The sequence below is a fragment of the Dermacentor silvarum genome, chromosome 1 (assembly GCF_013339745.2).
Source record: "Dermacentor silvarum isolate Dsil-2018 chromosome 1, BIME_Dsil_1.4, whole genome shotgun sequence".
NCBI lineage: Eukaryota > Metazoa > Arthropoda > Arachnida > Ixodida > Ixodidae > Dermacentor > Dermacentor silvarum.
Genome location: NC_051154.1, coordinates 432449222 through 432467581, shown reverse-complemented (window position 1 = coordinate 432467581; position 18360 = coordinate 432449222). Strand labels below are relative to the sequence as shown.

Sequence of the window (18360 nt, the reverse complement as noted above, 5' to 3'; positions counted from 1 at the left end):
TATGACTTTCTACCTTTCTAACTGCAAAAGGAAAACCTTGAATGAAGCAATTCATAAATGTTATTGAATGTGGCCTTGAAGTAATGTAGGGTTGATTTGATTGATTCTGGGGTTTAACGTGCCAAAACCAGTTCTGATTATGAGGCACGCCGTAGTGGAGGGCTCCGGATTAATTTTGACCACCTGGGGTTCTTTAACGTGCACTACAACGCAAGCACACGGGCGTTTTTGCATTTCGCCTCCATCGAAATGCGGCCGCCGCGGCCGGGATTCGATCCTGCGATCTCGTGCTCAGCAACGCAACGCCTTAGCTGACTAAGCCACCGCGGTGGGTGTAATGTAGGGTTAATTTGGCTGCAGAGAGAAAGCAATGACAATAAATTTGAGACAAGAAACAAAGCTAAAACAAGGTTCATTTCGTTTGTCGAATAGTAAGCTATCACATTTAAACAGTTTCCTTGACATAAGCCATTGCAGCTTAAGGCTGCAAACAGCCAATGTGCTATTTGGCTATTCTAAGTAGTCGTTTGTGCACCTGCATCAGGTGATTAGTGTTGTCTGAATTTCAGAGGCTCCTAGGAACAATTCAACATGAGCTAACACGCTGTCACTCATTCAAAACAGTGTCAGACTGGCTGACAAAACTGTTGCTTGAGCCTCATCTGCGACTAAAAGGCAAATGTGATGCATTTTATAACCTTAATAACATAAACATCTTACTGTGTTTTCAGACATTTATGAAAGTGAGCTATACTTGCATTTATTGGTGGAGGACTTTGTAGCTTTTTTATTCGGGTCTAAATATAAGCCTGAACTCTAGCTTGGCAAATTGCAATGTTTAATTACTGTCAGCTTCAGAAAAGGGAGCTTTGTGTTGTGTCAGTAAGGAAATAAGGCTTCCTTTTGAGATTTTCCATATCCGATGGGAATTTGAATTTAAAACAATCACGATGAGGTTGTTTGTGACAAGAAAGTATATAGTTTTTTTAGGAGTATACCACAAAATTTGTCTCATTTTTATATCAATAATGGATAGTTGTCAACTCAGTAATTATGCTATGGAGACTCGATTCCTTATTTAGGATAACAAAAATATTAAGAATTAATACGTTACCCTTTAGTGTGACAGCTCAAAACATGCGCGAAGTGTAGTGGGGTTTTGCACGTGAAACAGAAGTTTATTCATGTCACCAATATTCTATGTGGCGGTCTCATGGTACCAGATACAACTGATAAATACACACACACTATGACCTTGCTGCAAAAACAGAGATCCTTCAACACTCGACAGGATAACAGAGGAGAGAGTCCTTCTGCATTTCAGAAAAAGGGTCAGTCTGGCGGCTTTTAGTGACAAGGTCATTATATCACCGTCAACTACTGCACTGAGCCAACTGGCTCGTGGTCGACTAGTTGGCGACACCGCATGTATTCCAACTACGGTTTCAGTAATGTGAATAGTCTCCTGCTTTACGTCTAAAATAGAACTGCACTTGGAGTATATTTTAAACTAGCTGCATAAGGTTTGATGTAATAATTATTTGTGCGGCTCAAGGAATTCAGGCTCCGTGTCATAATTGTGGGGTGGGCAACTACCTAAGAAAGCACAAAAGCGGGACACAAATATTTCTGTCAGTACTCCCTTTATGAATTTCTCCTAGGTGCCTCGATAGATTAAAGGGAGAGTAATCATTTTGATGCACAAATTGTTTTACACTGTTGTCTTGATTTAACTCATGCAGAATACTAGAAACCATTGAGCCCCTACGTCACTGTGTAAGTAAGTAGCTGCATCTTTCCCTGAGGTGGCACGAAGAAGGAAGTTCAGTACCCATGATCTCATCGACCAACTTTCTGCATGGGAGTCCCCCATCGTCAGGAGAAGATTGCAGCAATGTATTCCGGGATGAAAATCGCGCCTTTCCGGTTAGCAGAAACGGTGCACCTCATAATCAAAACATGGCTTCAGGGCCCACAAGGAGCTCTTGGTAGGCCAGCCACAGTTCAGTTGTAAATCAAATTGGCAACTTTTCAAAGCACCAAAAATCACTTTTGTGTGTGTGCTGCAACAGTGGTAAGGAAAAATTGTGAACGAGAATGTACGAGAAATAGTTGTACACGATTATTGCTTCGTAGACTGTACGAGAACTCGATCAGTCTACGAGAACTCTTACACTAGTGTACGAGATCGCGCTCTTGTCACTGAACGAGATTCTCATACTAAATGAACGAGTTTGTTTCTATGAGCTGAGTGCGTACAAGATGACGAGCTTGTACGACCTGCGAGAGTATGCACCCTGAAAAAGATAGGCACCTTAGAGTCATACTTAGTATAATAATGCAAATACAATTCTTGTAAATACAAGTGTTCATGCACGAACACTTGTGCTGACCTTACTGCAGTGTTGTGCTGATGTAATGGCTCGTTCAGAAATCTACAGTAAATAGTTATGTTGACGTGAAAAAATGTCAGGTGAGGTAATGGTTTGTACTTGTTAATAAACAAGTACACTTAACACAGGTTCATCAGCACACCTATTCAAGCTAACATTAATAGTGAAGTCCTCCTATTTTAAGCAAGAGCACGTCGTACATCTCGCAAGCGTTGTTTATTGGACCTTGTAATGGTACTTCAATACACCCATTCTGTTGAAAGAACACCACTGGAATGTGTTGCTTGAGTGACAGCTTGCAGCGCACCTGAAAAAGTAAACAAAAGCCAACAATTTTTTTTCACACATGCAATAAGACAACACATAGGCAAAAGCAGTTTGGCTTACATTCACACAGGTAGGAATGCTTCAGCATTCAGAACATGCGATACTGAACAAAATTTATTAAATATAAGTGGTTTCCTACAATGCTTATGACTCCTAAGGAAATGTGCATTAGTGTCGTAGAATAACCTGTCACATTAGCAGTTCACTGAAACAAGTGTTATCACAGTTAAAAAAAGACCTTTGAGTAACAATAATTACTACTGCTCAAGCAACATACTATGCATAAAATCTACTTTTAGAAAGCAGCATGAATAGGTCGAGCTAATTAAATTACTCGGAAACTGCTATTCTGCCAGCAAAGTAAAAATTGCGGTGGCATAGTGGCGCAGGATAAAATCCGATGCACAACGTCCACATTTCAATGGCAGCAAAGTGCAAAAACACCCCCATAAGGTGCATTGGACACATACCCCGGGTGTCAAAAGTTAATCCAGAGTTCCCAAATACACACAATATGTCATTCAGCAATTATATTGTGGTTTTGACAAATAGAACCCCCAAATTTTATTTAAAGCAAATAGTATTGCATAAGGCCAAATATTTATATAGAATCATCTGATAGCAGCTACCTTTAACAAAATTTATACTTTCTAAAACAAAAAACTTTCAGATGGTTTGAGCAAAAATCTACTTATGCCGAAATTATTGCCATTAATTTTATATGGCCCATTCTGCCTTACTTTCTTTTTAACCAAAATTATATATGCAGTGCAGGTGCTCACCACACCTAAAAAAATTGGCATCACTTCTTTAAGGGCATGGTATTGTTTCAAATGACAGCACACGTTTGCTTTGCGATTGTTAACCAATGAAATGATTGTCAAACTTGAAATAACGGACTCCTGGACAGGATAACTACAGTAAAATTCCGAACAAGCGCCCCCACCCATGCAAGAGCCCCTTCCCTAACTTCACTGCCAATTTCAAATTTCCGCGCCGTTCCCGGGAAAGCGCCCCCCCCCCCTCCCGCTCCGCACCAACACTGGCCTGCCACATCCAGTCCACGAAAATGATGGCAAATTCAGCAAATCGCACCGGTGCGCATCAGGCATAGGTCGGCGCACTCTCTCATGAGTGCACTCACTCACACTCACTCGCACTCATTTCAAAGGCGTGAGTGCGAGTGCAAGTGAGTGCCACTGAGTGTGAGTGCAGGTGAGTGCGAGTGAGTGCCAGTGAGTGTGAGTGCAGGTGAGTGCGAGTGAGTGCCAGTGAGTGTGAGTGCGAGTGAGTGCAGGTGAGTGCGAGTGAGTGCCTGTGAGTGAGTGGAGGTGAGTGCGAGTGTGAGTGAGTGCCAGTGCGAGTGAGTGGACATGAGTGCGAGTGCGAGTGAGTGCCAGTGACTGTGAGTGGAAGTGAGTGCGAGTGCACGTGAGTGCCAGTGAGTGTGAGTGCGAGTGAGTGCCAGTGAGTGTCAGTGCGAGTGAGTGCTGGTGAGTGTGAGTGAGTGCCGGTGAGTGTGAGTGGCAGTGAGTGTGAGTGAATGGAGGTGAGTGCCAGTGAGTGTGAGTGGAAGTGAGTGCGAACTTGGTGAGTGCCTGTGAGTGTGAGTGCAGATGAGTGTGAATGTGACTGAGTGCTGTGTGAGTGGAGCTGAGTGTGAACGTGACTGAGTGCTGTGAGTGTGAACGGGGTGAGTGCTTCTGGGTGTGTAGAGGTGAGTGTGAACGTGAGTGTGAGTGCAGGTGAGTGTGAACATGAGTGAGTGGAAGTGAGTGTCAACACGGTGAGTGCTTGAACGATAAGCAGAGGTGATATCGGTTCACCATGCTTGCGGAAAAATGGAGGCAGGTTGTTTGTACAAGCTCACTCGCGGTGATGACTTATCGCACTAGCAGATTGTGCACGCCAAGATGGAAACCACTCACTAAGGTCGTAATAATCCAAGGATCAGGCATGAGTGAGACAATGTATAATGAGATCAGTGGATATATTATATTGCGACAGCAATTACATGGACACTCCAAGCGACCTTCTGCCATGGTCGTGGATGTTGTTGTGATGTTCCATATGAAGTCCAAACACGGTAAAATCGTCGCAGCGTGCCGCAGGCACGCTGCGTGTGCGAGTGCAAGCTTGCGAGGGTCAGCCGACACTTGCTGCTCAATCTCGCGCGCGCGAGGGAAAAGGCGGGGCGGAAGCGCGCTGCTTCTATCGCGCGTCAGGCATTGAAGGGGAGAGGGGGGGTCATCTTGCTCCGGCGGCTGCCGCGTGGGTGTCGTCTCTCGAAAGCGATCTGCGACGTAGAAAAAGGGCACGCACGCGCTTCTCCTCTTCAAAGCGATTTGCGACGTGAACAATGTTCAACTAGAGCCGGTAACTTTGTATGCGCGGTGTTTTCGACGCTTAGTTCGCTTTGAAGCGAGAGGCGGCACGAAGGTCAATTCGCTCGCGGCTATAGCTGCGCCTCCTTACTCCAGCGCTCTGACAGCGAGTTTCCGCGGTCATCGAGCGAGATGCGTTCATGTGTACCTGTTCGCGCGTGACACCGTGCTTGTCTATTCAGTTAGTAGGCGAATGTTTACAAGTTTATACGGCCCATTAAACTACTATCCTTGCTTCGTATAGCTCTCTACTAATTTGCTATCGCAATCGAAGCTTCGCCTTTCAGGCAAAACAGTGGCATTTTCTTTAATACACCAGGGAATATGTATGGGCTGGAGCATTGATGGCAGACATATCCAAATCATGACTGGTAAATTTTGCCATGACTTCCACTGAGTGAAGACGTTAATTACCGTGTGATTTGCTACAGCTTCGCTGTTCATCCGCCTTTAGAGGATAGAATGGCTCCTCATTTTCTTCCTGCTTCCCTCTTAAACATACACGTACGGGCTCCTTATATAAACAGGCAGAGCGGAAGAGGGACTAGCCAAGTTAGCACAGAGTAACAGACACCCACGCTCGCATACATGGAGAAAAAGCGAAGATGCAATGATAGATACCGCTTTGTTCTCCCTTTTGTGTTTGTTTCGGTGTTAAGTGGCTGACTAAGCGGACAGTCAATCTCTCCCTCTATTTCCCGCTCTCTTGGTTCAATCCGACCGAAGGGGAGCTTAGCGAGCATGGGCGGCAAGCATGCACACGTCTAATGTCAATGACAGCGAGATGGACAGAGAGTTTGGGGCTGACGACAATGTTTATGTCACCATGAATAAAATGAAACGAAAACTTTAGTCGTGCTAGTTTTGCTCTACTTTGCAATGTGAATAAACCAGCTCTCTTTAATAATTCAATCAATGAATCCGTTAACTGCATTTATTAAAACATAACCTTATTGCCGTCCTCTGCACCCATTCCATTCTTGCAATGAGTTATTTTGTGTACGGAAACCAAACAATATTGGCATGCTCCAGCACTGTTCAAACAAGCATTTTGTAGGCCAGCAAATTTTATCTGGGGGCGAAAGACGAAGGTGTCTTCTCAGAAAGAAGAGTCGGTTTAGTGCTCACCATGTGCATTGATTTCCACTTGGTTATTTTGTTCACATGGCTTTCCCATCGGAGAGCGTATGTTAAAGTGACACCTAAATATTTACGCTGAAATGCACAAGTGAGAGGTGTGTCATTAATAATGCAAGTAAACTCAGATATCTGTTTCTTTCTTACCGTTAGCGTTGCAGATTTTTCGGCACTTAGAGTCATCTGTCACTCCTGACAACAAAGAAAAGGCAGAATTTTGTATATGGTGATTATCACTGTGATTAATTTCGCGGTACGAAATACAATAGTCAGCGAATAGATGGATGTTACAATGTAATCGGGAACGCAAATTTTTTATGTATATTAAAAATAAACCTGGGTCTGAAACACTGCCTTGGTGCACTCCCGATGCAACAGGTGCTAAATTGGAAGCTTCGTTATGAATATACACGAATTGAGAGCGGTATAGATCGGCACAGTGACTCATGAGTGCACTCACTCACACTCGCACTCATTTCAAAGGGGTGAGTGCGAGTGACTGCCAGTGAGTGTGAGTGCAGGTGAGTGCGAGTGAGTGCCAGTGAGTGTGAGTCCAGGTGAGTGCGAGTGAGTGCCAGTGAATGTGAGTGTAAGTGAATGCAAGCGAGTACCAGTGAGTGTGAGTGCAGGTGAGTGCGAGTGCGAGTGAGTGCCAGTGAGTGTGAGTGCAGGTGAGTGCGAGTGAGTGGAGGTGAGTGTGAACGTGAGTGAGTGCGGGGCCTGGAAAAAATTATGGTGAGTGAGTGTGAGTGAGTGTTCTCCCACACTGTGACCTTGGCATCAGGGCGTCGCCATGAGCCATTTCATCTAATCATGGTCGTACCCGGGTGCCCCAGTGGGCACACGAGTGCATCGGGGCGAACTGCGGCTGGCGGTCTGTAGTTCACGGACCGCCGGGCCAACGGCGAGATCTGCCTGTCGCACGGCACAAAGGAGTTTCCTGCGGCACAGCGACGTGACCACTCGGTGACAGAGGAGTGGTCACGGCTACGCTCTCGCATCGCCGGCAGCTTCACCGCTGCTAATCACTGGCCACCGATATCGTCGCTAGGCCTTTTTCAGTTCACTTCGAATCTGTAGCGGACGGCGCTTCAGCACGAACCACCGACGCTCCCAAGCAGCAATCTTTTGTTACCGTCGTTGCTGCTTTACCCTCTCCTCGCAATAATTTCACACGATGAAGAAAACATGCTGATATTTGCGGCGCCACCAGCTGCGATGCGAGCATGGCCGAGCCGCGGTTTGCTGTCCGCCGTCGGTAGCCATGCACTGCAGCTGAGCTTCACTTGTATCGGAACTTTCATTAGTGATAAACGTTTCACCGTGGACATGGTTTTTAATAAAATCAACATTACGCGTCACTTTACTCTCGCGGACATAATTTTGCCTGGAATAGAAGCTGCATAACCAATGTTTGCGTCGCCGATCGCGGCGCCGCGCCGGTGCAGCGTCGATGCGCTTTCTCTAGATCTTTTGGTGGTTTTGAGTAACGGTGGTGTTGAGAGTGATAAACACCCCTAACAAATCTTTGGCTTAATAAACTTCATGTTCAATAAAATTTTAATGCTATTCCTACAGCGCTTCATTTTTTTTTGCGGAAAAATTTTGTCGTGGCCATCTTGAATTTTGGTGCCGTTCCGGGATAGCGCCCCCCCTAACTTTGCTGGTAATTTCAACTTACTCGGAATTTTACGGTAGTCATATTGGGCACCTTTCATGAGTTTTTGTCCACAAAATCAAGCAGATACAGACATTAACCTGAGTCTGCAACTGTTAATGCATTCTGTTTGGTAATGATAATTTTATGGTCATTAACCCAAGCCCAAAGCCAAAAAAGCCCAAGCCAAAAAAGCCCCTTTTTTGGAGCCGAGACAGGTTCCTGGATTACACCATGCAAGGTAAGCTCGTGGGCCTTTCTCCTGCTTCAGAAACAGCTTACTGCTGGCACGTTACACGATGCAGGTTACTTTCGTCAGGGCTGGGTGAAGTGCCAGTGTTGAAGTTCAGTCTTTTGCACAGAATGGCAGTTTTAGGTTTACTGGGCTTGTAGGAAGACAAGCTCATGATAAATTCCTGGTTTGAACAGGCTGTTTTGGTTATAATACATCAAGCTTTCTTGTGACTGCCCGCACAGGTGGTCCATTAGTCTCGCTTTGAAGTGTATGTGGGAAGACGTGACGCGTTTCGTTGCCCACATTTATTATATGCTCCTCACAGACGCTGTTGCTCTTGCCGCCGTTGTTCTTGGCGTCTCGCACGAGCGGAGCAGCCGAGGGGCCGCATCGTCGTCGCCGTCGAGACGCTGACGGCTCGCCATATCATCATACACTTGTCGTCATCCGATTATCTTCAGGCAGTTATCATACCATCGTCGTCACGTGCACCTGGACCTCGTAGGCCCTTTGCCCCCATCGAACAACAGCCGCTATATGTTAACGTGCGTTGATCGGTTCACGCAGTGGCCTGAGGCACTACTGCTCACCGACATCACGGCAGAGTCAGTTGCCCGCGGACTCATCACCGTGTGGATAAGCCGTTACGGAGTTCTCAAGACCATCACAACAGATGGTCACGCGTCACGTCTTCCCACATGTACATTTAGCTATATGTCCCAGAAGACCCGAATAATGGTCTGCTCTAATTCACACTTGGCGAAGAATGCTCGAGTTTCCAAGCTCTTGATTTTCTGTCAGCATCCTTGAACTCTTGCTGCCAGTAATTTCTTCTCAGCTGGCCGATATATCTCGAGGCCCCACGGTGACACTACCGATGCTCTCAAGCGTAGACTTTTAGGGATAAGGTTCTTTGCAGGAAAGGTGGCACTTACAGATTTCTATACTGGACGCGAGTTAGACGAACCAGTAAGTCTTGGTAACAATGTTTTGTGGATAAGTTCTGTAGAAGGTGTTGTCAAGGGTTTGACGAAAATTCATTTAGCCAAGTAACATGACTACGAAGTTGTGGTGAATGCCCAAGTGCCTATCATCGTGTCAGCGACATACAATTTTTCGTAAAATGTTTAACTCATACGTTTAACTCATGCAAGATGTAACCAAGACTTGCCGGTTCATTTCACTCACGTCTTGAATAGCCACCTGTAAGTGACACCTTTTCTTAAACTACATTTGCAAAGCCAGGAGTCTTATCCTGAAAAGCCTTTAATTGAAGACATCACTAGTGTCGGTGTGGGGCCTCAAGATAATTCAGCAAGCCGAGAAAAAATTGCTGACAGTACAAGTAAAAGTATGCCAACAGAAAATGAAGGGCTTGGAAGCCGATGTATTCTTCGCAAAGTGTCAACTACAGGGTCGTTGTTCACGAGTTCCCGAAGGCGCAACTCCATGCCAATGCTAAGAAAACAACAGGGCAGGCAGTTGCAAGAAATTTAGTGCTCTAAGAAAAATGCGGCCACTCAAACCATGGAAGTTACGTTTAACTTGTCTTCTTACAACTACACTGAACCTAAAAACGCTGTTTTGGGTAAGGGATCAAACACCAACACTGGTGCCTTGCCTGACTCTATGAGAATCACCTGCGCCGTGAATGGTGCCGTCAGTGCATTTCCTTCCGAAGATGAGGCCCGCACCTGCACTGTCAGTGTGCTGTACAAATTGCAGAAGCACATCCCACAAGCTTGTCGGCCTAGCAAAGAAGCTGTGTGGGACTCCAAAAACCCATAGAACCAACGAACACCAAACCCAAGCCTCGTCTTTTCACCACTCGCTTTATATTGCTGTGCAAGCAGTAAAATTGGATGGTGTTAGTAGTGTTCTGTCCTGTCACCTCGCCTTTCCTATGAATTTTGTGCTAAATAAAGCTTTTTCTTGGTGAAAGAGTGCTAGTTTAAGGCATAAACCAGCTCCATGACAGTTTGCAATTAAGGAGTGTGAACATTTGCTGAAAGTAGGTCCACGAAGAATATTGCAAAAACAGCACTTAAAAAAAACACACAATTGTATCTATCACCATGGCCAACCCATGTGTCTTCTACCTTAACATATTTTTCAAAATTGAAGCTCAAAACTGATATCCAGGTGCAAGCTCTCCATATCATATTACCTTGTCAATGATGAAGCAAAGCACACTGGTGGCTGGATGTTGTGGGACCAACTCAGGTGTGGAGATCAGCACTGATCAGCAACACAGCAGTCTGTTTACACTTTCTCTGCAGGCCCAGCCATACCTGTATTAATACAAGTGGGCTTAGTGTCACGTGAGTATAATATAAAAAGTTACACTCTGAACAAAGCAATCCTTGTTCGGCATATTTATGAAAAAAAAACAGATATTCTCCATATAGCAAGCTTCACTTTGAGTAACAAATCCTGCACTATAAGAAAAATATGATGCATGAGTCATCTATGCAAGAAAATTATTTTAAGATCCCTTTTTTTGCCTCCCTCCTCCTCCTCGTGTATAGATGGCAGTCACGTTAAGTAAACTAGGCCAGACAGCCACATAGTGTAAGCAAAGGTGGTCACTTGGTGGGCCAATTATGATACCATAGCACGACATGCATCCTTACAGTCGTTTTTTACAAGCTGGCCATCCTGCAGGCACAGCGATGATGGTTAAAGCACCCATTAGCGCAGCAGCATAACTTGGCATGTCTACCAGGAGGCTTTCAGTACACTTTGACAACTATCCTCCTATGGCTTGAGCCCAATTTTTCACAACATAAGGCAAGCTTGAAGCATCTGCTCTTTAAAAAGTACCGCAATAGCTTTGCAAGTTCAGTACTATGTGTAGAACCAATCGAATTGTTCTGCAACCAAGTAAGCATCCCCTTTTCATACACGTAAATATCAGCAACACCACTACTGACATATGGGCATTATGTAGACAAAAACACCAAGCGCAAGACCTGAAGCTTGGGCAAGTTGATAACAGTTCATTTTGATGGTGTTCATAGCACACACATGCCAAAAGAATAAGCGACAGGCAGACAGTGACAATGAAATGTCCTCTTTCACACTCTGTGTCTCCCTTAGTTCCTAGGAATGTGTGAGCTGTGAATGCCACCATCTGCCTGTCCCTTATCTCAGAAAGTCTGCATTGTGAACAGCTTGGAAAGGAACATAGAGACCAGATATTGCTACAATAGATGAAGAAATGGAAACATGCTCTCTGATGCAGCACATCTTTAAGCAATTTAATTTTCAACCAACATCCTAAGCCTGCCGCGCTTAAAAAAGCTCACTCAAGTTGCTGTGCAAGACAACAGTTTGCTTTTGCAGAAAATAGAGTTACATTTATTCCATTATTTTGGCAAACTGGTACCTTCAGTATTGTGAAAAGGTGGTATCAGTGAAAACCCGCTTATTGTTTGTGTAACAAAAAAGCCTACAGTCAGCTACAGAGATCAGGCTTGATATAAATCTGCCAGTCAACAAGGTAAATCAATATTTCCATGACTGTTGAGGTAAAACGAATTGCTGACAAATTCCCGACACACTGAACATGTTTTGGAGAAGACAGTGCTTTTCTACTGCAACCGTTTAACAGATCTCCAGTGAATAGAGTATGATATAACTTATTGCCGGACATTTCAAAAATATTCTTTTTATGGCTTCTTAGGGACTTGGGGAAATGAGGAGTAAGTGCAGTGACATCTCTGAGCACCTCAAAGAAAATACTGGTGATTACATGCCAACACAAACTGCTGACATGCAACATAACTTTCGGGCAGTGTTGTCTCATGCTATTATTTGAGCTGCATTATTGAATTACTCTTCCGCAACACCAGAAAAGCTGCAGTTACCAAAAGAAGAGGCTTGATAAGCTAGAAAATACACAAGAACGAAATACAGGTTGTGAAACCACAACAAAGTTTCCGCACCTGCTGGCTGTCTGCTAAGCCGAAGTTAATTTGTTTTTGGCAAAAATTGACTATATTGCATTCTAAAGAGGCAAGAACTGCACTTAGCAATTTTTGAGCAAGTGTACTGAATTACAACAGCCAAAATATCCGAAAATACTCTGGAATGCACAATGTCCGCATTGTACAAAACAACTGATGTGTGACTTACACAAGCACTACTTTTTTTATGTAAAACGCTTTCAATAGCTCACATGAGATTTCTCTTTACTTCTGCCCAGGATCTTCCCATCATGAAATCTCGCACGACAAGGAGAGGCTTTACAGTGTGCTGAAATATGCGCATTCAAGTCTTTTGTCACGTTGTTAGCATGCTCCATCATTCAATCATTGATGCAGTGGCCAGTTTGTCCTACATAGGACTTTCCACAAGACAGTGGGATTTCATAAACCACTCTGGTGGCACATCGCCAGTAAGGTGTGACACGTTGTACTTGGCAGCCTACCTCAGATCTGCCCATTATGGGGGGACACAGTTGTGCCAGCCTACTGGAACAGAGAACACTACAAAAGCGGGCACACTGGCGAATGAGGCCAGAGCTGGTGAGCGGTGTGGCCAAAGGCCACAAGTTGTACCGTATGTGCATAAGTTGAGCCACAATTTAAAGAAAGTGGCGAACAGGCATGGAGTGCTCTGTTCCCAATAGGCTGGCCCAACCGTGTCCCCGCATAAGGAGTTACGCTTTCCTGCCAAGTACAACACGTAACTCCTTATGGGCAATGTGGTCCCGGAGTGGTTTATAAAATCCCATCTTGTGGAAACTCCTATGTAGGACAAACTGGATGCTGCATCAATGATCAAATGAGGGAGCATGCTAAAAACATGATGACAGAATTGAATGCGCATCTGTCAGCGCGCTGTAAAGCCTGCCCTTATCGTGCTTTCTTTAGATCTTCAAAATGATTGTGTTAGGCCTGATGATCGCCCTCTGTAGTCTGCCCGAAGTGGTTGGTGCACCTGCGTGTTGGGAAGAGTATATATACAGTATCCCGCTGTGTTTCAAATAAAGTTATTAGCAGCACGTGTGACGTGTTTCTGTGTTGCAAATGTTGTGTTACTGAATTGCAACAGCCAAAATATCCGAAAATGCTCTGGAATGCACGATGTCCCCCAAAATACCAGCACTGACGTTTCGCCACAGAATTTGGCAGGAAATGCAACTTGACCTTCAATTTCTTTTCCAATAAATAACCTCTCATCACAAAACTAACACAAAAAGAAAGAATACATGATGCGTCTAAACTGATTCAGTGTCTGCCTTTAGTGTTCCTTCAAAGCCAAATTTGTAAATTTATTCGGTGAGGTATGTGGCCGGGGTGATTTTGTACACATTCAAACCAATTTTTCTTGGCCTTGCTTAAGTGCCTCTGTATGCCATGCAACATGAAACTGAATAACAGGATTCACTGTAAAAGGAGAAATGAATGGGATTCGCCTAGCATGGCGTATCTGCACAGGCTTAAGAGAAAAGTGGCTGCATGGCCTAAATAAAAAAATTAAAATAAAATCACACTTTGGGCAGGTGTCACGTTGTGGTACTACCTGAACAACTTGACAAGTACTTTTTCAGTCTGTACTTATCACAAAAGCTTGCTAATGACATGCGCCCCTTTTGCACTAATTGTGTCTGCACCAAAGAGGCTAAGGCTAAATGTTAGGTAGTCACACACATTTTAATAGTCAAATTCAAGTGCATTATGACTTTTCTCTTCCACTTTTAATAATGTGTAGCGGTCGACATAGCACGTTATGATCCAATTATTGTAGGACAGCATGGCCTGAGCACGGTGTACCTAAACACTTTGTTAGGTGAGAAAGCATTGTTTCGGGTACTTTCGGAGAGCAGCCCAAGCCTTATTCACAACCAAAACCTTGTTTCCCCGAGAATGTCCGAGAATCGCATATTTCAAATAGACCATTTCAAATGCACGCAAAGTACAGCATGGTTTCGAGGGTACCACTAACTATTGAAATGCACATCATCCAAGTTCAGCAGTCAACATCATAACTAAGCTTGTAGAAGTGCATATTAGCAAGTTGACAGAATAGTAAGGACAAGGTGAGAGAGATGGTCCCCACTATAGGAAAAGCTACAGCAGAGTTCAAGCTCTCTCCCATGTCATATGCGAAAGGGCAAAGCATACCCAGCTTTCGGTCACACTCTCACCTGCGGCCACTGCACCAGGCTGACTGACACGCATAACCAGCAGTTTGTGATACATTATCAAACCTGCAATTTATGTGACATCAGAGATCAGCTTCAAGCTTGGTGGTATGCTGCTCTAGGGATTTATTGTGAACTGACTAATTTAAATGTTATGCTTCATGGTTTGTTGCAAGCTTCAGGAATTTACTTATTCATTTCAAAAACATACCTCATAGGCTCCAGCTGCAGTACTGCATAAGATGACAGAAAGAACATTGTGAGCCAAAAAAAGAACATAAAATACAAGTAAAAAAAAAAGAAATACTCTTTCACACTGTCATTACTTATTTGGCAGCTAGCTTGTAAAAGTGAGTAGAAACGTTGCCATGCTGGTAGTGCTTTATAAGATTAAAAAATAAGAGATTAAACAGAAGATTCAAACACTTTCGAGCCACTTTTCGTAGCTTTTTCTTTCGACGTACCTTTAGGAATGTGAATCAATGAACACCCTCCCCCCCCCGCCAAAAAAAGAGAAAAAAAGTGTCATACATGATTTGTGACTACTCAGAGAAATAAATCTAGGAACACAGAATCTGTGCAGGCATGTATGTTAGGAATTCAGTGCAGTAATACTTGTATAACTTGCACTGCCCTTCTGCTTTCGTCAGCCAACTCATAACAAGACATAAAAGGATATGTGTGCCTCAAAACACAGTTCCTAAAAAAAAATATGTCACTATACAGTCAGTAAGAAGCATATCATGCATATCTACTCAAGCCCCCAATTATACTTAACTCAGAGGAAGCTACTTAGGTGTATTGATTAAACTGAAGGCAGGCGATATTTTAAAATATACAGTTCAAGTAGTACTTGAATCGCACATTGAAACTGGCAGATATGAATATGGCATCTAAAGCAAAAGTGTTGTACATTATGCCAAACCTGCCAGCCCGTGAACTTTATATTTTGCAAAAATCCTAGACACAATCCTTTGTTGGAAAGTCCAGCATGTATTTTCTTAAAGCTTTCTCTCAGCATCTACATTATTCAATAGACACATTATTAACCATTAACTTGGAACAGCAGAAACTGAGAACATTGTTTTTAGACCAGTGTGCTTTTTTCAGTGCTTTTGCTGTTGCCGATTTAGCCAGCTGCACGATCGTATCTCAATAAACTCGTCTAAGACGGTTGTCATACAGTGCACTTTTCATCGCAATCAAGCCCAATCCAGATCAACTTCCTCGCTTGTGATTGGCTCCTTTGTACGAGCCAATTTCAGTAGCTAATTTCGATCTTTATCGGGCTTGATCGTGACCAGAAGCGTATGTGTGACACCGGTATTAAGGAAGTGCCCCTCTGGTATACTCGTTAGGGATTTTGCATTGCTAATAAAGCAGCACAAGTGCCATCACAATTTATTAATTGTTTTACATGCAATTTCGTGCTCTCATACCACCACATCTTTCTAGATTCTTACAACAGATCCACAATAGAATTTCATTCTCATAACTCAATGCAACAATAGTAAAATTGTAATTTGTAAATCTCGCGAAAAGATTCAGGACCGATGGCAGGTACGAATTATACCAACAGAACCTAGAACTCATAAGTGGCCGTGACAGTTTTGTACACACCTTGTCAAAGCAAGCAGATCAGATTCCTTGTCGGGCTGCTCAGGCTGCATTTTGCCCCAGGCTCTCATGTGGTGTAGAGATGCCTCCGTTTCACGAAATCGTGACATCCCTAAACAATAAGAAATGTTCAGTTTATTGCAATCACTGCTGAAACTGCAAACTTATGATTGCACAACACCGCGTCAAATTGTGAAAGGGCCTAATACAGCCAGCTACATGGTTGTGTAAATATTTCATTCTGACATCACGGGCAGTTATTTAACTTGCCAAATGCACGAAGACATACAGAACACTCAACACAAGAAACACAGGTTGTCTTGACAATCTATATGCAGAAAAATTTGCATACAAGCTAAAATGTGCTCACGAGTCCGACGGAACAATCCGGTGCCGTCTCGCGCAGATGTTAGCTGTGAAGGCAACACGTCAACGTAATTCTAGAAATGTATACAAGATTTCTGGCTGAAAAATTACGTACAGAAGCAGTGACATTCGAGGCTTCAATTTTTGTGCCCGTTCAGACTAAACGATACTCGGCGCTAGTATACTTCATAACAGAAGGCAAAGAAACAATAGATAAAGCTCTTGGCAACATCCTATACTTCTTTGAGGATAATTTTCATGAAACTTTTCGCTAAATGTGTACTACGCCATTAACAACGAACATTAGGAAAGCACGTTTATAATTTTTGTCGCTGTACTAATCATCTTGTGCTCCGCATAACAAGGCACACTACACAAACCATGAAAATGCGCCAAGCGCCGGACTTACCTTTTGAGGCGGACTCGGCAAACGCTCCGTCGTGTCAGGTATGGCGGCATCGACTGCACGAACGGTCCTTCCGGCATAATCTGAAGTGAAGGCGCGAAAACGACGACAGACGAAGAGAGAGCACACACACACACACACTCTCTCCGTCCGTCGTTGTTTTCGCGCCTTCACTTCAGATCATGCTTAACCAATGTTCAGCATAGGACCCGAGGGACGAGGCGGACTACTGGCAAGCGGAAACCAAAACGAAAAACTTTATTCCACTCTCCCAAAGCCCCTTATATATATCAGGTCTTTGTAGCGCCGCCTTATGGCCACTTGCTCAAGGCACACAGGTGGCGACCTCTACATCCCTCTTTTTCACCCTTTATGGGACAGGTCCCTACAAGTCCAACCGCCACAGTGGTCTCACTATACGACCGCTGCGAGTCTGTGTCAGCGTTTCCTGCGGCGTCACTTCCATCTGCGTTGGATCTTCCCGAGGTGCTGCAGGCTGCATGATCTCGGGGGTGACAGGCGGAGAAGCTGCCAGTCGAGCTGGGGTCGCTTCCGATGAATGACGTACCGGGTGTCGACGATTACGCTGAAGGACGCCTCTGGGGGTCTGAACAAGGTAGGACCGTGGACGCTGAGCCTGTGAGAGTACTTCACCACTGCAGCGTGTGTCAGTGACCCATACATAGTCTCCAGGACTCAAAGGGGCCAATTGGCTTGAAGCATGACGGCAATTGTAGTTCATCGCTTGGCGTGCCTTGTTCCACGAGTCCTTTTCCCTGAAACTCGTGTGGCATGGTAACGACGGCACCAGTTGTTCCGGTAGTTTCGGGAGACGAGTTTGTAATTTCCTTTCCATCAGGGCTTGAGCCGGGGACATACCGTTGGGACCGGGCGTGTCGCAGTACGACAGTAAGGCAAGGTAGGGATCAGGACCTTTGAAGAGCAAGTCTTTCATTGTGCGCACCATGCGCTCTGCCTTTCCATTGCTCTGGGGGTACCTCGGGCTGCTGGTCTCGTGACGGAAGCCGTATGACCGCGCAAACTCGGCGAACTCGTTGGACACAAACTGCGGTCCGTTGTCGGTCCGGACGATGTCTGGTATGCCAAAACGGGCAATGCAGCTCTTGATCGCCGAGATAACGGCTGGTGCCGTGGTGGACCCCACGGAGACTACTTCGGGAAACCTGGAATAATAGTCAACAATCAGGACGTAATCGCGGCCTTTAAGTTGAAACAGATCGATGCCAAGGTGCTGCCACGGTCTGTCGGGTGTAATCGTGGGCAACAAAGGCTCAGAACGCTGAACTCGAGTCTCGGCGCATATGGCACATTGGGTCACCATATGCTCAACATGCATGTTACAGTTAGGTCACCAAACAGACTCCCTGGCCCGTTCTTGGCAACGACGCACTCCCTGATGTCCTTCGTGTAAGAGGGCGAGAATGTCCTGGCGCAAGGCTGAAGAAATGACAAGTCGTCGGTCCAGCAGAAGGATGCCGTCGTATATGCTCAATCTGTCCCTCTCCTTCCAAAATGGAGTGATCTGCAGGGGAACCTTGTTTTTGTCTGGCCATCCTTTCATACAGTACGTCATGACCGCAGAGCAGACTCCATCTTGGGCTTGGTGTATGCGGACATCTTCTAGCCGCCTTGCTACAAGAGGTGGTAATTCCTTGAACACTTCACC

General features: G+C 44.7%; 1 protein-coding gene and 1 long non-coding RNA gene across 2 annotated transcripts; both read right to left on the bottom strand.

The window, feature by feature from the left end:
- Nucleotides 1–2072: 2072 nt before the first annotated feature.
- On the bottom strand, nucleotides 2073–16185 carry LOC125942588 (uncharacterized). Its single transcript, XR_007465241.1, has 3 exons — nucleotides 15905–16185; nucleotides 10301–10424; nucleotides 2073–2700 (listed from the first exon to the last, which is right to left on the bottom strand). It is a non-coding gene; the product is annotated as an uncharacterized LOC125942588 (long non-coding RNA).
- Nucleotides 16186–17058: 873 nt separating this feature from the next.
- Nucleotides 17059–18030, bottom strand: LOC125944123 (uncharacterized protein K02A2.6-like). Its single transcript, XM_049664132.1, has one exon. The coding sequence runs from the start codon at nucleotides 18028–18030 to the stop codon at nucleotides 17059–17061; it is 972 nt and encodes a 323-aa protein (XP_049520089.1).
- Nucleotides 18031–18360: the final 330 nt, after the last annotated feature.

Bases quoted from the DNA above. Each gene is read 5' to 3' on its own strand.
- LOC125944123 (XM_049664132.1), bottom strand. From the start codon at position 18,030: ATGCATGTTGAGCATATGGTGACCCAATGTGCCATATGCGCCGAGACT.